The sequence below is a fragment of the Lethenteron reissneri genome, chromosome 15, assembly GCF_015708825.2.
Source record: "Lethenteron reissneri isolate LAM-NWPU_2019-01 chromosome 15, ASM1570882v1, whole genome shotgun sequence".
In the NCBI taxonomy this organism is placed as follows: Eukaryota; Metazoa; Chordata; class Hyperoartia; order Petromyzontiformes; family Petromyzontidae; genus Lethenteron; species Lethenteron reissneri.
In genome coordinates this window covers 1,599,839-1,619,599 of record NC_083793.1, presented here as the reverse complement: position 1 = coordinate 1,619,599, position 19,761 = coordinate 1,599,839, and the positions used below count along the sequence as shown (strand labels likewise).

The window sequence follows — 19,761 nt, the reverse complement described above, 5'->3', positions numbered from 1 at the left end:
AATGCAATGTCGATTCGTATATCATCTGAAACAACCACATCTCAAGTCGTTGCACAGAACAGTGGGCGTGTTTATTTCACAAAGAGAAGGAGGCAGTCAGTCACCGAGAGAGGGAGAGAGAACAGGAGGAGGGATCGCGAGCGTGGATTTGAGCATGAGTACAGAATCGACGGCACTCATCATCATGATCGTGATCACATTATCGCCGTCATCGTCATCACAGCAGTTGAGTTCACATTCTGGTTCAGAGTCAACTTAACCCATCACCCCTCCGAGGTCAATGCAATCAGTACCACTTTGCGGGAAATCAAGAGTGGCTCGTATAGTAATGTAGAATTTCCATCTGTGCCTCATGGCCAACAAAGCAGATGACTTCCACCCAATGCTAATGTTAGCATCCTGGTTGTATCTGACACGAGTAAAAGAACGTCCTTAACGGTTTTTTTTTATAACCATCGAACAGAGACGGTCACTGCATCGTGTGCTTTCAGATGTGCTTCTGCGGCCGTCTGGAACGTTCCGTTATTAGAAAGCCACTGCAGCTACGCACTTTTAAATCTATATTAAAAAAATATTCCTTTTACAACTGTTTCGTTCGTTGTCCTTCCCCCAGTTGGCTAACTACGGTGCAAAAGAAGTTTAACATACACACGTGCATACGACGTAAACGAACGACTCTACGTGACGTGCTAAAATGAAATCGATGGGCAAACGCCACCGCGTGTGGCCACGTGGGACGCGCCGAGAGAGTCGCGGGAGCGTCGCATGAGCCTGGACCAGGCGACCGAGCGCCGTTCACTCTCAAGTGCACGCGGTGCACTACATTGAGGGATGCGCGAGGCATCCGTGCACCGCTTTGTGATCTCAGTGACCCGCCTTAGATGCCTGGCCGTACGCAGCAGATGTAGCACGCGGTATCAGAACCCGTTCTAGGTCGACTCGGCCTCAAATGGGTACCTGTTGTGGTGCGTTAACCATCAGCGCTACAGAGACAGCGGTGACTGAGTGTAGTCCCGGCCTGACTGTCCCCACTTGTGCCATGCTAGTCCTAGTAATGATAGGTGCTCACTCACCGCACTATGTGTGTGTGTATGTGTGTGCGTGTGCCCGTATGTGTGTGGGGAGCGGTAGTGGAACGGTTAGCGCTATGCGCTACGAACCCGGCCACTCGAGTTCGATTCCCGCTGACGGTCAACACCGGTGACGATTATCTGAATCAGTCCCGGGTCTCCCCTAGGTCGACCTTGCTTCAAATGAATACCCGGTGCAATGTGTAAAAATTGCCACTGGGGAGACAAAGGCGGGTAGGTGTGGTGCAGGCCACCCACCCTCTTGTGAGCTGTCCCGGCCTTATATGTGCTCGCTGACAACACTTGCCTCAACAGTCTGTCCACACTATACGGGGGGTCTTTGTCTTTGTGTGCCCGCATGTGTGCGTGGAAATAATTTCTCCGCAAAGTACAAAAGCTGTTTAATGAAATATTGCGTTCGGCTTACACAAGCGAGTGTGGATGCAGATTTACCACCAGTGTGGGCACAGACTTACGCAGGCATTATTACGGCATCCACCTGGTATGAATGCAGCTTTGCAGGAGCATGAACACGGCATTAGATAGGTCTTAGGCCAGCCCTTGTTATGGACTTAAGTATCAACATGGAATTAATTCAGGCCTACGTGAGCTCTCGTGGGCAAAGGTGTTTTTTTAGTAATTACACAGACGTGGTCTTATAAAAACCAGTTCCAGCAGACCATGTTTCAGGCTGTGCATTGGCATGTACAGTCCGTACATCGGTATGTTGGACTGCTTTCGCACCGTATGTCGATAGCCGTGCTGAATTTGAGGGCTCTCCGCTGTTCTGCGGATGTTTTTTTTGGGGGCGCCGTGGTTTCTTGCAGCAGGCAAAATGCTCAACGGGGAATTGGATAAACATTGGAAATGCAGGGAATGATTTCCCGGATGAATGAAATAAAAAACAGTTCAAATGACCCAGACCACTCCGATGGGTGCGGGGATCTGGATAGGTGATTGTCGGAAGTCAATTTTGCTTCGAGTATTTGAACTCTCAATCAATTCCAACGTAAGTCGAGTACTCTGCTACATTTCTAGCGGCTCGGATGCAGGTGGAAATGTTTAAGAGTACTAGACCAAGACGCTCACCACATCACGCACTTTCACATGCGCTTCTGTTTGTCTGGAATGCTCTTCCTTCTGATATTATTAAGCCACTGGAGCTATGCCACATTTAAATCTAGATCGAAAAACTATTTCTCTAGAACTGCTTTTTGTTTTTAGCTTGTTGTTCTTCCCCCCACACCTCTGATTAGCACGGCCGGCTACGTGCGGTACGAAAGAAGTTCAACATACATACGCGCATGCAATTCGCCCATCGAAACAGAATCGGAAGCTCAGGCGTGCATTTCCCGAGTCAAGTCCATTGCGCTAAGAAGCTCTATTGCAAGGGTGACTCAAAACCAAGACCACCACGAGTACCATGGCATGACACCTGCCTGAACCATGCACGCCATTCGCACGCGTGGTCCACCAACCCCACTGACGGGAACCCAAACCCGCTTGTGTCTCCTCCGCAGGTGCCCGTGTCAATGGCCATGATGACGCCGCAAGTGATCACCCCACAGCAGATGCAGCAGCTGCTCCAGCAGCAGGTGCTGTCTCCGCAGCAGCTGCAAGCGCTCCTCCAGCAGCAGCAGAATGTCATGATACAGCAGGTGAGTCGGCGGGACGCCCCACACGCACACACACGCACACGCACGCACGCGCCCCCCGTGCGTGACGAGGGCGGGTCAGGGGAAGGAGGGAGGCGACGGTTTGGGTGGCGCCGGTGGCCACCGCGTCGCGATGCATTCTCTACGAACGGACCACGGTCGTCGTGCTCACGTCCCCTTCGTAGAAGTGGGAGATTAAAGCCGCAACGCCGCAGTAGGGCCATTGTGGCCACGCAAAGCTGCCCTATGGGCCACATGGTAAACCACTGTGGTCTACGCTCCTTCGACGACGGAGGGACAGCAAAACTACACGAACTCCCACGCGTCACGGCCAGCACACCTCGACATTGGCATTCGGCTCCTGAACGTATTGCCGTATGAAAGAGTCGAATAATATTGGGTGTTGTCGCACCGTTACCAAATGCACTTCCAAACTGCACGGCTCTGGGATTCCATCCCATCTTTTAACCTTGCTCGGTTCGATAATTGTGTCCATTCCACCTCGTCGTTGATGGCTGTGGCATTTTGGGCCTACTTCTTTGGGCCTACTTCTTTGGGCCTGTGCTCAGGATCTGCGTTCTCGCTCACTTGGCAGCCCCGTGGTGAGAACGCTCGTCCGCTGGACTACAGTCAGTGCGCGACGAGGGGAAATTTCAATTCCTGGCACAGCCCCCACACGTTACCAAACGGTGCTGCCCGCTACGGTGTGGGAAGCGGCAGCAGCGACCCAGAATCGCAATCTGTATTTTTTCTGGAGGAGGAATCCGATGAGCTGTGAAGCTCTTTTTCACAGATGTCCAGTAGGGGCGGGTCAGAAAGTTACGAACCTGTGATGTCATCATTTAATAAATAAGGTTGCTGTGTTTCCAGTTTCCCTGGGCCAAATAAAACATTTTAAATGTTTATAGAGCTACTCTAGTCATCTGTTTGTGCAGGTTTTTCACATGTGCAAGCTTTTGCGCTTTCTACTCCTGCAGAAAAAAAAATGTTGACAAAAAATTTGTTTTCATTTGAATAAAAGAACGACCATCGGAAGACGTTGTACAGTGGAAGTGGTTTGTTGACTTTTGACATTTAATAAATAAAAAGTGAAAATCCAAGTGGTTAACTAACTCGAGAGATAACAACAATGACGGCCGTGCACTTAGTTTAACAATTTTTGGGTATGTGAGCCGATTCAATTTCAGACTTTAAAAAGTTCTCATTTGATATCGAATTTGTCCTGTTGTACCCTACAAACATTGTCTCGATTATGAAAGAGAAACAGAGCTATGGGGTGGGCAGGAGATGGATTTTGGGAAGCCATCTGTGTGGTGCTCTCGGTGATGTTTCCTCATCCTCAATGCCTTGGATACCTTCGAAATGAAAATCACTCGTGAGGTTGTAAATGCAGGAATCTCCTGAAAATACTCGACACTCATTGAATTTATCCTCGGGTCAATAAACGTCATTATCATTAATAAAAGCGTCAGTGGCTGCGACATCGCAATTGAAATCTCACTCTCACTTGCAACGGGACTGATGAATCCAGTTGTCACGCTCTCACCTGGTTTAACAAGGTGCGATGCGCAAACGAACGAATGGGCAAACGTGCATACGCTCCCATCGGTCTCTCTCTCGGGGGCAGAGCTGCTTTGCTATCCGGCATCATGCGTGGCGTTGGCCTGGGACGCGCGTTAAGGATCGGACAGGCGTCGTGTAACAGTCCATCACTTTTGTGTATCCTGCTTTACGGTGCGTGCCACCATCGCTCATTGCGAGCCGGCGTAAATAACGCACGCGGCAGCGGCGGCGGTGGCACGAAGGCAGCGGCGACGACTGCCACATAAATCGCGCAAAATATTCCCCAAAACATTCAATTACCTGCTGGCGGATCGAGACAAAATGCTCGCCAGGTGCCCGGGGGGAATCTGCCGGTTGTCTCCGCCTGCTCTGCCGTAATCTGACACGAGACAACACACGCGGGCGCTCGCCGGCACGCACTAGCCGGCACGTGCTCGCCGGCACGTGCTCGCCGGCACGTGCTCGACGGCACGTGCTAGTCGGCACGCGCTCGCCGGCACGTCCTCGCCGGCACGCGCTAGCCGCACACGCATAGGCGTAACGTCGGTCATCTTAAGGGGGAGACTGTTCAGCATTTCGGCAAACATTTTACCATGGCGGTTATCAGTGGAAAGGTTTCATTCAATCGGAGAGTTTATACGGTAATAGATAAAAAAAAATTGCCTTAAATATGAAAATTACCGACCCTTCTTAGGGGGTGGGTGTTTGAGCAGAGGATAAATAAAATGTAGGTATTTTATTTTCGTTACTGGATTTTCTTTATTTCTGGATTCAAAGTTTTTAATTGGATCCCTGTGGGCAAGTGACCACGAATGTTGACTGAAGAAAGCCGGCTTGGAAATGAGGTGTTCACAGGAACAAACTAAATTTGCTGGAACAGAGGTCAAATGTTGCCTTTGAGACGTGTGACACACGTTTTTATTAAGCCTCCGGCCTTGTAACCGTGGCAACAAACATCCCTCCCACACGCTCAAGTTCCGATTGACAACTACGGCAATGTACACACTTGCAGCGCATTCGATATTGTAGAAACGATAAGTGGCGGCGGTTATTGCCTCCCGAATGATTTCCCTGTAAACGCTGCGTGTGGAGCGAGGGCGCCACGGCAGTCCACGCACGGCGACCTGAGCGTTCGACTGTCAGCCACGGCTCTTGGCTGAACTGCCTGTGGGACGCCCCACCCACCAGCGTGGTGACACATCCCCCGTGACCGGCACAACATTGGAGAGGCCCTTATCCAGCAGTGGATTGACACAATGGCTGTACGTCGTCATCATCATCATCATAATCATCAAACTATTCACAGAGCTTTTGTGAATAGCGAATGAGCCCCAGTTACTTACAATGCGATTTTATGTGTTCATTTATTACATAAGCGAAAGTGCTCTATAAAATTTAAGTTGATTAATCTTCACATAAATTTACGTTATTCTTAGAAACTGCCAAATAATGAAATAGTAGTCAATGCATTGATGTTGTCACACAATTAATTGTCTCTTTGTTAAATTTACGTCGTATATTAATTGCAGAATATTGACTTTACCTATACAGCCAGCTTGATAATCTGGGGTAAACGGGGGAGGATGGTGACTAAGATATAAAAAAAAAACCGCACGCATAGAGCAGAACTTATGAATGGGTTTTAAAACTTGAATATCTTTGCTCGGCTATGCAAATCGTGGGTGAAGACGTGTAATGCGTGTCTCGAGTATATGTGTGTACGTCGAACTTCTTCTGCACCGTACGTAGCCACCGTGCTAATCGGAGGCGTGGGACTATGTGTGCAATGTGGTTGTGAACAATCGGTTTGACTTGCCAACGTGTTTACGGTCCGCGTGGCTGCTGGGTGGTCACTGGACGTCCACGAACGAGGAGCGCCAAACAATTTAACAAGCGCTTGCGTGAATGGCGAGAATTGTCACGGTCGATTCGCAACCCTAATAATCCATCCCACGAATAATCAAGAGCTAATCGTGTGCGTGTAATACTAGCTTCTACGGCTAATGAAGAGTTAACTGTGAGAATGTAAAACTAGCTTCTACGGCTAATGAAGAGTTAACTGTGAGAATGTAAAATGGGATTCTTTCCTCCAGGTTGGGCGAATGGCGGGGGTAGTCCCTTCCACTGTCTTTTAAGTTTCCTATTTGACATCAGACCAAAATCTATCGATTCGACGTTTAGGCAACATCAAGGAGATGTGAAAACCACTCCAGCAGGGATGGACTTTTTAAAATTAACTTTTATTTATGTTCGCATAGAAGTAAGAGCACACAATGGCTGAGACACTGGTCATTATTTCACTAAACTTTTCCCACCCATTGTTGTAATGGTTTGCAGTGCGCTGATGACCAGGTCTACATGCTGTGGTGACCTTTTCATCCTTAATTCAACATCGTTGGTAACCTAAATTCCGTGACTTGGTGGTCCATTCAATAGCATGCTGAAATATTCAATGCAAGTTGACCTATTCGTTGTCTTTGTCATCAATTCATTGCCTTGGTGGCATAGGTGATCTGCTCAATATCCAGGTGACTTGTTTATTGATTGGGTTGTGAAAGCAATTTCCTTGGGCAAGTCATCATATTCATAGGTGGCACTAAGCCTCTGATGAACATTCGATATTCTAACGGCATGGACGTTAGCTCATCAACAGGACCAATCACTGTTGATATCCTACAAAGAGGTACTCAATTTATTGACCCTGAGAGATGATGACCCAAGTCAATCGTAGACTAAAAACAGATTCCACCACCTTCTGATTTGTGAGTTGAGTACTCTGCTACAGTAGAAAGGTAATTTTTTTGTGTACTAATTTATAATAACGTGGCTTTTGGCGGCGAGGAGAGTGCTAGCTTGCAACCTTGGCCAGGAGGGATGCCTAGGAAGGGGGCTCGCTTGGGGGCTTTGCCAAGAGGGGGCCCTTAATAAGGGGGCTCGCTGATGTGGATTTCACTCAGCTTTACACGCAGAAAGAAACAAAACAATGCCATGCAGCCTCAATTGTAAATTTGTTGCTGCGATCGCCAACAAATCAGATTAGGGGGCGTCTTCCCATTGCCCTCGTGGTGCGTGGCAGTGCGAGCATGCGCCAAGACACTGGCACCTACCTGCTGAAGGTGTGCAATGATTGGGCCTTTGCAGCCTGGTGTGACCACGTGACACAGGCGGTCACTGCATCGCCTGCTTTCAGATGCTCCTCTGCGGCTGTCTGGAACGCTCTTCCTTCTGATGTTAGGAAGCCACTGACACTGTGCACTTTTAAATCTAGATTGAAAACTTATTTAATTGGAACGGCTTTTTGTGTTTAGTTTTGTTTCCTTAACCCGCACCTCTGATTCGCATGGTTGGCTATGTACGGTGTGAAAGAAGTTCTATATGCATACATTCATGATAACGTTTTTGGGGTTATATCGTGTAAATGTAACTGTCTCGTACACCGACCTCCGGCCGACAGAGCTTATGAGTAAGGTTTGTCACGTGAACAAACGGTGCCAATTAGTTACTACTTCAGGTACGGCCCGAAGACGCCACGAGGGATCTAACGTCTAGCAGCGGCGGTTGCGCTAAAACCTCCAGTTTCGCGAGGTCAGAAGGTCGGCGTTCATTTGGTAAGGGGGTCACACTTTTTGTCCCTGCCCCATGCCCACAGCCACGCCCGGCTGTGGGCTGGGCTTGGATTCCGTGGAGAGCACGGTGGGACCCGCGGAGAGGAAGCCCCCGGGAATGGAGGTTGCCCTGTGGACCGCGTTCCCACGCTGAGTTTGAGGGGACAGCGCCAGCGCGCTTTGGGGTCATGGCGTTTGGCCAAAACAAATGCCGAAATGCACCCAATATGGGGGCAATATTCAAGTAGGAGCCGTCGATGGGCATCGCCCTCCTTCTGTCACGATGAGAATTTTCTTGACTTATTTTTACTTATTTATCCGGGAAAGGCACACCAAGTCTGAGGACGCTTTTTTCAGGGAAGGGCTTGCTGCAACGGATTTTTATTTTCATGTTTGTCTGCCAATTAATCGATGTTTTTGCGAGTGTAAGGAAACCGGACCACCGGCCGGAGAAAACCGGCGCGCGCGAGGGGGCGACGCTCCATCCCCGTAAGGATGTAAACAGATGACGTTTAATCCAGTTGCTGTTCTGCCTTTTCGTGGCTAGCCAGGGTATGGCATCGCGACGCCCACGGGAAGGGACTTTTGCAACAACTGCACGGTGATCCACCAACTCTCGCTGCCTCGACAGCGCTAGATCGTGGGCGTGCGTAGCTACCACCAACAGCATCCACTGCGCAAGCTGTAAATGTTAGTAATGCAAGTTCACCTTGGTAGCCCTCGGCCAGTGATGGAAATTCCACATTCTTATGGCGGTGGCCAGTTTCCCAACATATGACGACCGCTGTTTACATTCTCATCAAGGCAGGGCCGTCGGTAAGGGGAGGGTGGGGGGTGCAGGTGGAACCCCACCGTGTGGGTCTCCCCGACGCCTTCCAACTAAACCGGAGGTATTACATCTGACACCCCCCCCCCCCCCCCCCCAAAGCACTGGCCCAGGGCGACTGTTCCCGATTCGCCGTTACCCTCGGGACGTCTCTGAGTACAGCACTGTGCTCATTGATCAGCTCCAGAGAGACGACGGCGACGACGGCGATCGAGAGTCGTTTGAACCGGCGTCCTTGCGATTGTGAGCCGAGTGCTCCGACGGCGCCGGCGCACGGCGAGACGCATTGCGCGACCGGAGCGGCGGGTAATTCGCCGGTGGCGTGCACTCACGGCAGAGTGCCGTCGTCGCCACCACTGCCGCCGCTGCCGCTGCAGGTGTTTTATTGTTAATGTTCGCGAGACGCCGCGCTCGCCAATCTACGGTGGGTTTTTTTTGTTTCCTAACCGGCTCTCATTACTCACAAGCGCCGCAACAGGACATCGAGTGACTGCCAGATCAGCCACTTAATGCGATTCGAGTGATGGATTTTTTTCACGAGCGCGTTCCAGCGTTGCGCGTCTGATGTTGCGTTGCCGCGCTCGTAACGACGTGAGCCCACGTTGTCTAGTTCACAGGAGTTGACGCGGAAAACTTTGAGAGATGTTCCACAGGATAACGAGCATTCCTGGCCTTGCTTTTTTCTATGTTTCTATTTGTACCTCGCTGTTGATATTTAAAATCTCAGTATTTCTGTCAGCGTTTCACTATTTTAACACTTTGCAGGAAATGTATACAAGTATGCACTTGCAGAATTTCTTACCAATACATTATTGGCGGAGATTCATTTCAACTGGAGCTGTCCTGAGGTTGAGGTCAGGAAAATGTTTCTCATCTTCACCCCATCCACCGCTCTCGCTCCTGAGGGGTTGGCGATTGGAGGGTCCTTGGAAAATATTCCACGAGAAATAAGTCGAGCCCTCTAGTTTGTTACAAAGACTATGCTACCAAGAACACTAAAGACATCCTATCGGCCGTGAGTCTTACACTGTCTGGAAATAATTGTGAAATTTTGCGAATGAGGAACAATGCTCCAAAGTGAATATTTTTTACATTTCTTAGGTGTTTTCGGCAAAGTCATGTAGGTAAAACATTAAAATTAATAAAAGTAAAATAAAATAAAAAATTATTAATTTTAATGTTTTACCTACGTGACTTTTCCAAAAACACCTAAGAATATGAATCCTTGCAGTCACGAAAGCTTCAAATCTAGAATTAATATTTTTTACGTGTGCAATCTCAAAGGTAGTTCTGTGATTTCCCCTTCCGTGGAGCGTTCTCCAACAAGGAAGAGTCGCACCACTCTCCGAGAGGTCCGAATGGATGCTTCATCCCATGATGTGACGCTGACAGCACGATCTTGAAAAAAATGTGGGGAGACGGATCCATATCACAGTAATGTGGAATTTCCACCGCTCGCTTACGAAGCGCAACCGAGGGAGATGAGCAGGGAGACGCTCTCACGTCTGACTCGAGTCGCTTGTCTGCCTTCGCGGAGAGGAACACCGTCCGACTGAGTCGGCGCATGCAGGTGGCTTAATTCGATAATTGGAAGGAGCGCGACGGTAATGGCTCCATCGGAGGCTACTTATCCCGGCGGCGGCGGCGGCAGCTTCACCGTGCGCGTGACCCTGCCAGGGCTCACCTGCGGGAGGAGCGCGAGATGCGTTCCACTCTGCACCCCCCCCCCCCCCGCGTGTCTCGCGGATAGCGCAATAAGTCAAGACCTGCTGCAACTCCACAGCACATCACAGCAACAGCGTGTCGGCGAAAAAAAAAAATCTGCTTATGCGGTTAAGGTGTGTGTGTGTTTTTTTATTCATTCTTCTCGAAAGTTGAAAATGTCGTACAAATGCATTCGGTGCAGGATTTAAATTCATTTGGTTGCTTTCACTTGATTGCACCTCCGATTAGCACGGTTGGCTACGTATGGTGGGAAAGAAGTTAGACAAATGATTTTGAAAGGAGGCAAGGCAAAAGGAAGGCAGTGAAGGATATGAATAGATGATGTGAAAGAGTGGACCACCCTTGGATGAATGGCATGGCATGATGGCACATGATCATGATGATGATGATGATGAATTTCATAGGAAATGCCAAGAATTACCTTTTGACAGTTTGGTTTATTCGCTTGTGCACACCTGCATACACACAATCTGCAGTAGACATGCTTGTCGTCATTTTGAGAGCTATATTAATAATATTAATATTCCTGAAAATTATCACTTTATTTTACAATACAGGAATCATTATTCAACGTATTTTACCATATTATATATTGGTATACAAACCTGTTTTATAAATATATATATATATTTTTTAATACTGCTCTTGTACGGGCCGCTGTTTTTTCGTACAGGGAACAGTTCCCAATGACGTCTTGTGTACTTAGTCTCGCAAACATTTAAGTCTTTTCGCAGTGACTGACCGCGCCATCGATTTCACTTCTTTCTCTCGCAATGGAATCAACTAAAACAATTACACGCGCCAAATTGATTTACCGATGCGGTTACTGCCCATCTCACACGTGCATGCTTTAGCCGTTGGGCTGCATCTGACGATGAGGCTTGGGAATAAGGGAGATGCCGGGGTAAGGAGAAGGCCACAGAAGCAGTTCCCCCTGCCCGGCTGTTTCGTTGAAACGTGCCCTCTGTTGTGCGTTGTCAGAATCGGAATATTTTTTTAGGCAGCAGGAGGAATCCGATGAGGTTTGAAGCTCTTTTCTCACAGATGCCCAGTATGGGCGGGTCAGCAAGCTACAACAGCAAACAATACAGACACTCGATAGGAGTGCAAAAGAGAGAAAAGTGTAACCAAATCACAATATTTAAATAAATAACAAATGCATTTTTATATAAGTTTCATTTATCAACCTTGGGCGAGTCAGTAAAAACAACGACGAAACAATCCCAGCCCACACCAAGATAGCGCCACGCAGTAGTAGGCCCTCGACAAAGTGGCACATTACGCGCCAATTCCTCGTTAAGGTAGCTGCTTGCTACCGCAGACTGTGCCTGTGACATGCTGCGGCGTCCTATGCCATCAGAATGATCGCGCAGACACCACGGGTACTCACGATTGTATTTGTTTTCCTGCAAAGTCCATAGCCAATCGCCGCCTTTCGTGGTTGTACTGCACTGCAAGGAATATGTTCTTTCCAGGACATCGCACATGGGGCTGTTTATCTCACTGTCGGATGAAAATAGTCAAAGTAATTTCTAAGTCAAATGATCATTGGTGCAGTGCTCATCTCCAGATAACAGCCCTGAGCCAGTGATGAATATTCCACGTTCCTCTGGTGGGGGCGAGTCTTTCCTTAGAACCACGGCAGTTGTCGTCTCCACAGATTGGAACTAATTTTATAGACCCCAGAGGGATGATGGACTGAGCCGAACCTCTCCCCCAACCAGGATTTTAACTAATAACCTTCTGAGCCACACAGCCGAACATTTATAATTATTATCACAATTATTGAGTTACAACCCTTTGTCAAGTCACTGCTCAATGAAGACCTTTTCCCGAGCTGCGTCACTCACGGGGGTTATAGGACCATACTTCACCATTGTGACCTGCGTGGCTTTGTGGAAGAGGGCCCCAGGACCAGTTGAGACACCACCGATAGCCGTGGCTGGGAATCGAACTCGGCTGCCACCGGGTTCGGAGGGCGGGACAATATTCACCGTGTCGTCGCCGCTCCGTTGCACGCCGTTTGGCAGCAAGCGCAGCAGCGAATTCGTGACGGCAAAGTTGGGAGCGTCTTTGACGTGTGCTTCTTCACCGCTTCAGTCGCGGTTCCCCTCAGCTTCAATTGAAGTTGAACGCGAATGCGATGGAATGTATGCCAATGCACTGTCAACTATGAACATTATTTCAAGCAAAGCAGTTCGACTGTCCACACTTTAAACAGCGAAGTCTCCTTAACAAGTCACAAGTGTGTGTCCTGTCATCCTCTGGAAGTGTATGAGTATTTGACCACAGTAAATGTCACAAACCTTCAATAAAAAATTAAGCCGTGGGTCAGCACCCCCTCTGTTATTAGGCCCAGGCCCAGGTTGGAAAGTCCCCACGTTTACTTTGACAGGAGCCGGCCCATTGAAGGGACAACGACCTCTGCTCACGGTGTTGCTTCAAAGCGATGAAACCATTTTATTAACGCCCCACCCCCCCCAGAGGGGATGATGGACTCAGCCGATTCCCCGACTGGGATTTGAACTCGCGCTCTTAACTACAGCACTAACGGGCCTTTAAAATTACCCAAGGGGTCTTCTTCTTTGCCTACGTAACATCAGTCAACAGTGTTAAAAAAAACAATATTCGCCATTAAGAGACTTTAACCTCTGTTACAGCCGCCACAATGAACACGAAGCATCCGCAGAGCGCGCACACACGGAGCGCGCGTTCTTTCGTAACTTTGTGCCACTGGCCGAACAGACAGCGTTGTTAACATTATTACCCACAACAGCGGCCATAAACTGGCTTTAATTCATCCCCTGTTGCTTTAATGGGAGCTTTGTATCGCCGTGGCCGGGCCACCACTGTTTAATGTCTGCCTCCTGGTAATCGTAGCGCTCTCTCGCGCGCCTTTGTTGTCGCCACAGCTCTGTGATGTCGCGACGTTCGAACCGGCTCCCCCCCCATCCCTCCCGCCGCCACCGCCGCCGCCTTTCGCCGCGATTTTTTCCACCAGTTTGGTTGCCATGGTGGGACAGGGGGTCAAACATTCACCGGTGTCAACGGCCGTTGTTGGTGTTGTTGTTATGGAAGTGAAGAGAGGCCCGTCCAATTCAGGCGCAGCGCATTCCTCCCGGGCTCCGCGTCAGCGACGTGGCGCAGCACCTTCGTGGCCGTCGATTTCATTTCGGCGTCGCGGTCATCATCTTTGTTTCGGCCGCGTCCACTTTTTAGATTCTTGGTTTTGTTGTTTGAAGGTCCCGCGTGGTCAGCGCTTCGTTCCTGGTTGATTCGCGGGCCGGCGCTGTTGGTCGACGGCGCTGGTGATCCGTGTTTTGACCAAGTCGGCTAATCCGCGAGTGGTATAGGACGTGTTCAGATGCAAAATTCTACGAGGGTTTTTCTTGACCTAGAATTCAACCCGGCCCCTCGGATTGTAGAGCAGTGCACAAAACCACCATTGCAGGGGCCAGTGCTGTTAGTGAGCGCCTATCAAGGCGAGTGTGGCGGATGGGGAGTGGTCTGTTCAGGTCCATGTCGGGCCAGCTCTCTCACCCCATCAGGACGCCACGGTGGCGAGATGTTCAATCCCGACCCTGACGCCTGTATTTTTGGAGTTTGCGTGTCTCTCCCCGTGGTCGCGTGGATTTTTCTCCGGGTTCTCTGGTATTTCCCTTCACATTTAGAAACGTGCGTTTACACAACTTCGTGCCGTTTGGTCATTAAATATATATTACTTTCAGACAACACATTTTTGAAGTTTTAGCAATTTATTTGAAAGTGGAATTACTTCCAGTTATTGTTAGTTGTACGCTCTAGACAGCAGGCATTCCTCCAGGGCGGTGCTTCTCACACACGAGCCGCCTCCGTCCGTGGCCGCATGTCCACCAATCCCGTGTCCAGGCCTCTGCGCTAAAGGCGCCCGTTGCAGTCGGTCGTCAGATCTCAGAAGCTAAGCAGGGGCTGAGCCTGCGTAGCGGGTGGATGGGTGAACGTGATTCAGTAGATACGCGTACGATAGTCACTGCGGGCATTAAAGGCTCCGGTGGCACGCGCTCCGCTGGCACACGCGTGCACGTGCTTTGCGTGCGTCGCGGGGGTGCGTGCGTGCGTGCGTGTGGGAACATGCGCGAGCAAGCGTCTATTCAGCGAGGTGCATGACAAGCGCCGTGAGGACTCGCTGCTCCCGCTCGGCAGTTGGATGGGGGGGGCATCTTGGATGCGGCCAATTGTCTGGGTGACATTTCATTTTTGCCGCCAGCCTCCACACTGCCCGGGTATCTGCACGCCACCGTCATTCAAGTGGCATTTGGTTATTTAGAAGCGTTGCGTGTGAAAAGTGTACGGCGTGCGATTAGCTGAAGACGTGAGGGTTTAGGGGTGACAGAATGTAATCCCGTATTGGTGTTGTAAAAGTCTTTTTTCGTCTGATTACTTTCATCAAAGTAAAATGGATGTACTTTGTTGTGTTAAACTGGAAAATATCACGACGACAACGATTCACACCCCTTTCGTTCAGATTTTTCAAACAATCTCATAACCGTCACAAGTCATCGGCTGTGTCCACGTTAATTAATGGTGATCTGACAGACGATGCGAAATAGGAGTCACGGTATGGGCTTGCCGGTAAGCACGTGCCTTGATTAATCTGATTACAGTAACACCATCACCCCGAGTCGTCACTCGTGGCGTCTCACTGCTCAGCGTCACACCGCTCAGCGTCACACCGCTCAGCGTCTCACCGCTCAGCGTCACACCGCTCAGCGTCTCATCGCTCAGCGTCACACCGCTCAGCGTCACACCGCTCAGCGTCACACCGCTCAGCGTCTCATCGCTCAGCGTCACACCGCTCAGCGTCACACCGCTCAGCGTCTCATCGCTCAGCGTCTCACCGCTCAGCGTCTCACCGCTCAGCGTCACACCGCTCAGCGTCACACCGCTCAGCGTCTCATCGCTCAGCGTCACACCGCTCAGCGTCACACCGCTCAGCGTCACACCGCTCAGCGTCTCACCGCTCAGCGTCTCACCGCTCAGCGTCACACCGCTCAGCGTCTCATCGCTCAGCGTCTCACCGCTCAGCGTCACACCGCTCAGCGTCACACCGCTCAGCGTCTCATCGCTCAGCGTCTCACCGCTCAGCGTCACACCGCTCAGCGTCTCATCGCTCAGCGTCTCATCGCTCAGCGTCACACCGCTCAGCGTCTCATCGCTCAGCGTCACACCGCTCAGCGTCACACCGCTCAGCGTCACACCGCTCAGCGTCTCATCGCTCAGCGTCTCATCGCTCAGCGTCTCACCGCTCAGTGTCTCACCGCTCAGTGTCACACCGCTCAGCGTCTCACCGCTCAGCGTCTCATCGCTCAGCGTCACACCGCTCAGCGTGGCCGCCCGCCTCAAGTTTTTTTTGCTGCCTTTTCGCGAAATCGGTTAAAAATGTTTGCATCCAAAAATTATTTGGGCTGCGCCTCTCTACTCATCAACCACACCGAACTGCAATCCCTCCACCACCACAAACACGACCATCACTACAATCCCTTCACCACTGCCACTACAATCCCTTCACCACCATTACAATCCTTTCAGCACCACCACCACTACCATCCCTTCAGTACCACTATCATCCCTTCAGCACCACTACCACTACCATCCCTTCAGCACCACCACCACTACCATCCCTTCAGCACCACCACCACTACCATCCCTTCAGCACCACTACCACTACCATCCCTTCAGCACCACCACCACTACCACTACCATCCCTTCAGCACCACCACCACTACCATCCCTTCAGCACCACCACTACCATCGCTTCAGCACCACCACCACTACCATCCCTTCAGCACCACCACCACTACCATCCCTTCAGCACCACCACCACTACCATCCCTTCACCACCACCACCACTACCATCCCTTCACCACCACCACCACTACCATCCCTTCACCACCACCACCACTACCATCCCTTCACCACCACCACCACTACCATCCCTTCAGCACCACCACCACTACCATCGCTTCAGCACCACCACCACTACCATCCCTTCAGCACCACCACTACCATCCCTTCACCACCACCACCACTACCATCCCTTCAGCACCACTACCATCCCTTCAGCACCACCACCACTACCATCGCTTCAGCACCACCACCACTACCATCCCTTCAGCACCACCACCACTACCATCGCTTCAGCACCACCACCACTACCATCCCTTCAGCACCACCACTACCATCCCTTCACCACCACCACCACCACCACTACCATCCCTTCAGCACCACTACCATCCCTTCAGCACCACCACCACTACCATCGCTTCAGCACCACCACCACTACCATCCCTACAGCACCACCACCACTACCATCGCTTCAGCACCACCACCACTACCATCCCTTCAGCACCACCACCACTACCATCCCTTCAGCACCACTACCATCCCTTCAGCACCACCACCACTACCATCGCTTCAGCACCACCACCACTACCATCCCTTCAGCACCACCGCCACCACCACTCGTTAGTTCGCCCTCCCCCCACACCTTTATCTGCTTGCTCCCCCCCCACCACCGCACAACTCCCAACACCGGCGGTGTTCCGCGCCGCGCCGCGTCCTTCAGGGCTGTGTTCACACCCCTTTGTGCCGCCCGTGTCGTGAAATTATCACATCAGTCATGCTGTTCGTGCGGCCGCCGAGCACACAGCGCTGCGCACCGCTGATAATCAGCGGGCCCCTTCCGTCAGCAGACGCTCGGCTGAAGTCATTCGGTGTGAAAGAAGAAAGGATCGGTGTTTGCCTTATTAACATGTCCTTCAGGTGCTGGGCGCGTTTGAGGGCGGCGGTGGATGGGGAGGAGGTGTTAAAAATATATATTGGAGGTGGAAGAGGAGAGTTGGGGGTGCGGGGGGCTGGCTTTGTGTGGCGACAGGCAAGGCAGGCGAGCAAGGGGGAAAGCTTTACTCTACATTCATTTGCAAAGATCCTTATCTCGGGGCAGGCCGGGGTTCGGGCGCGCGGGATGACAGATTAATTAACATCATCAGCAGGTGTTGGCATCCTGCGGAGAGGCAGATAATGATGGTTTTGTCAAAGGGAGGGGAAAAAAGATAGAAGCACCACCTTCAAAACAGGTCAGGGACTTTCAAAGTGCTGCCGTTTGACCTATTCTATCTGGAACATGCGATGCAAGTGAGGGGAAATTCAGCCGCAGATGGGAAAACTGGATTGGGTTCTGCTCTTTGGTGCGGAATTATTTATCTATTTATTTATATCGCCAGGCTGCGCGCCTAATGGTTCGACAGCTCGGCTCGCAATTGAAAGGTTGTGAGTTCAAACCCCAATCAGAGGAGGAGGGGGTGGGTTTGGTGGGGGGGGGGGTTCACTCAGCCCATCATCATCATTTTGTTGGGGTCGTTAAAAAAGCACCACTCTGTGGAACGTCAACAGATGTCATCGTTCGGATAAACTGCCCCCCCCCCCCGGCATATTCATGGACAATTTTCACCAGCGCTGACTCAAGGACGCACGCATTAAGGATGCACGGCACCCTCGCTTATTTGAACAAGGAGAGACACTTTAACTTTTGGCTGCCCCGGGAATAGTTATTAATTAAATGTGGTGCGAATTGAAGGCCTTGGAACCAGCAATTGTAGGACCTACTCTTTTTTATGTGAACGATTACATGTCTACCCTAAGCAATGCTCATGCATTGGCATTGAGACGTTGTTTAGTTGACTCGTGGTCAGTGCCCTTGCCAACAAACTATTATGCACAAAGATGACGGCTCGACTCCAACTACATCATGGCCATTCGTCATTGTCTATCCGCTGCTAACATGAAGGCCTCCCCGTGCCGTCGCGATCCCTCGTGAGTCCAGTGATGACAAAGTCCATTTTACTCCTGTGCAGGAGCCGATCTCATCACTCCGTCTCCGTGGTGATCGTGCTATATCGGCCATGCTCTCTTCCTTGGCTGCCATTCTATCTCCGGTCTTCCCCATCGGCCATCATCCCATGTGGTGACTTGTCTTGCCCAAGGCCCACTTCCTTAACCGTCGATGCGACGTCCCTCCAATTTGCATTTATCTGATGAGTGTTTCTCTCTTCGGTCTCTCGGTGTGAAAAAGCGAGACAGACCGATGGTGGAATTGCAGGCCCCATTAGCATCCCACCACAGCCGTGCGCTAATGTTTGCGGACAGTTACCTAAGCGTGCACCTGCTGCGCGGTACACCTTAAAGACCCCTGCGAGATCGTCGTTCCCGACAGGGACAAACTTCGTGTGTTGGTGCTGTATACAAAAGCTCACATTTATACATCCAAGTTGTTCCCCTGCGCAGTTGAGGATTTAGGGCAGCGCTCATTTTAATTTCTGTCCCTGAGCCGGTTGTGGAAGTTGCACATTCATATGGTTGGGGGTCAGTCCGGTTATATGACAAAGCCACTGGTTACAATTACCACAGATTAGTTACAACAAAAACGTGTTTTCAGCTAGTTCTGCAAGATTCATAAACGCAAATATAAGCTGTTAATTCGAAAGCCACGAGTGGCTTCACCAGAGTCTGATCCTGGGTCGCCCTATTCAGTAATTACACGAAATTTTCAAGTAATTAAAATCACCTTAAAGCAAAGTGAACGCTGAAAAGCCACCGTCTAACGCTGACAAAAGGATGCTGTGGATTCGCAAATAATAAAATGTTATTCCTGTTGTAGGTTGTACTCACTAGTAAAATACCGAGATACAATTTGTAACAAACAGTTCACGAAGCAGAGCATTACGGTTCATTTCTGCAGCTTGCTAGACATTGTTGAGACTCGCCTTCAGTAGGACTCATCAGGCAGCTGTGTCCGCTTAACAGGCTAGACTCTGCCGATGAGACCGAGAAAGTCAAAATCCCTCCAGAGTTATTGCTGAAACACATGCTGCTGGATAATGTGTCTGGAAAGCCAAAAAGGATGATAACTAAATCGTCTGTGTTGTATGTGGAGACACTGAATGGAGGTATGTGTATCGATGTTGATACCCAGAGCTTTATAGGCAATGACACCACAATAATATTAATATCGTTTAACATGTAGGCTTTGGCGACCAATGTAATTCATAATAAAGGTTTTTGGTTTAGATCGCGTAAGTATAAATGTGTTGGATCACATTTAGACACATTTATACGTATGCGATCTCACCCAAAAACATTTATTATGAATAATATGAATATACCACGATGGTTGCTCAAGTCTGCCATGCACTGAGTGTAAGTCGAATGTCTATGAGCTGTCATCTGGTTAACTTTATGACCGTGAGAAACAAGACAGGTCAATTTTATTTTTGTTTAAA

At 50.1% G+C, this 19,761-nt stretch overlaps 1 protein-coding gene across 12 annotated transcripts in view; it reads left to right on the top strand.

Moving 5' to 3' along the window:
* The window catches only part of LOC133342575 (forkhead box protein P1-like), a 397,236-nt gene that overhangs the window by 247,247 nt on the left and 130,228 nt on the right, over window positions 1-19,761 (top strand). For all 12 annotated transcript variants that reach the window (XM_061551765.1, XM_061551773.1, XM_061551771.1 and 9 more), the window contains one exon: window positions 2,591-2,728. In XM_061551765.1, the coding sequence (XP_061407749.1) occupies window positions 2,591-2,728 (138 nt within the window). The remainder of the gene's footprint in view (window positions 1-2,590; window positions 2,729-19,761) is intronic.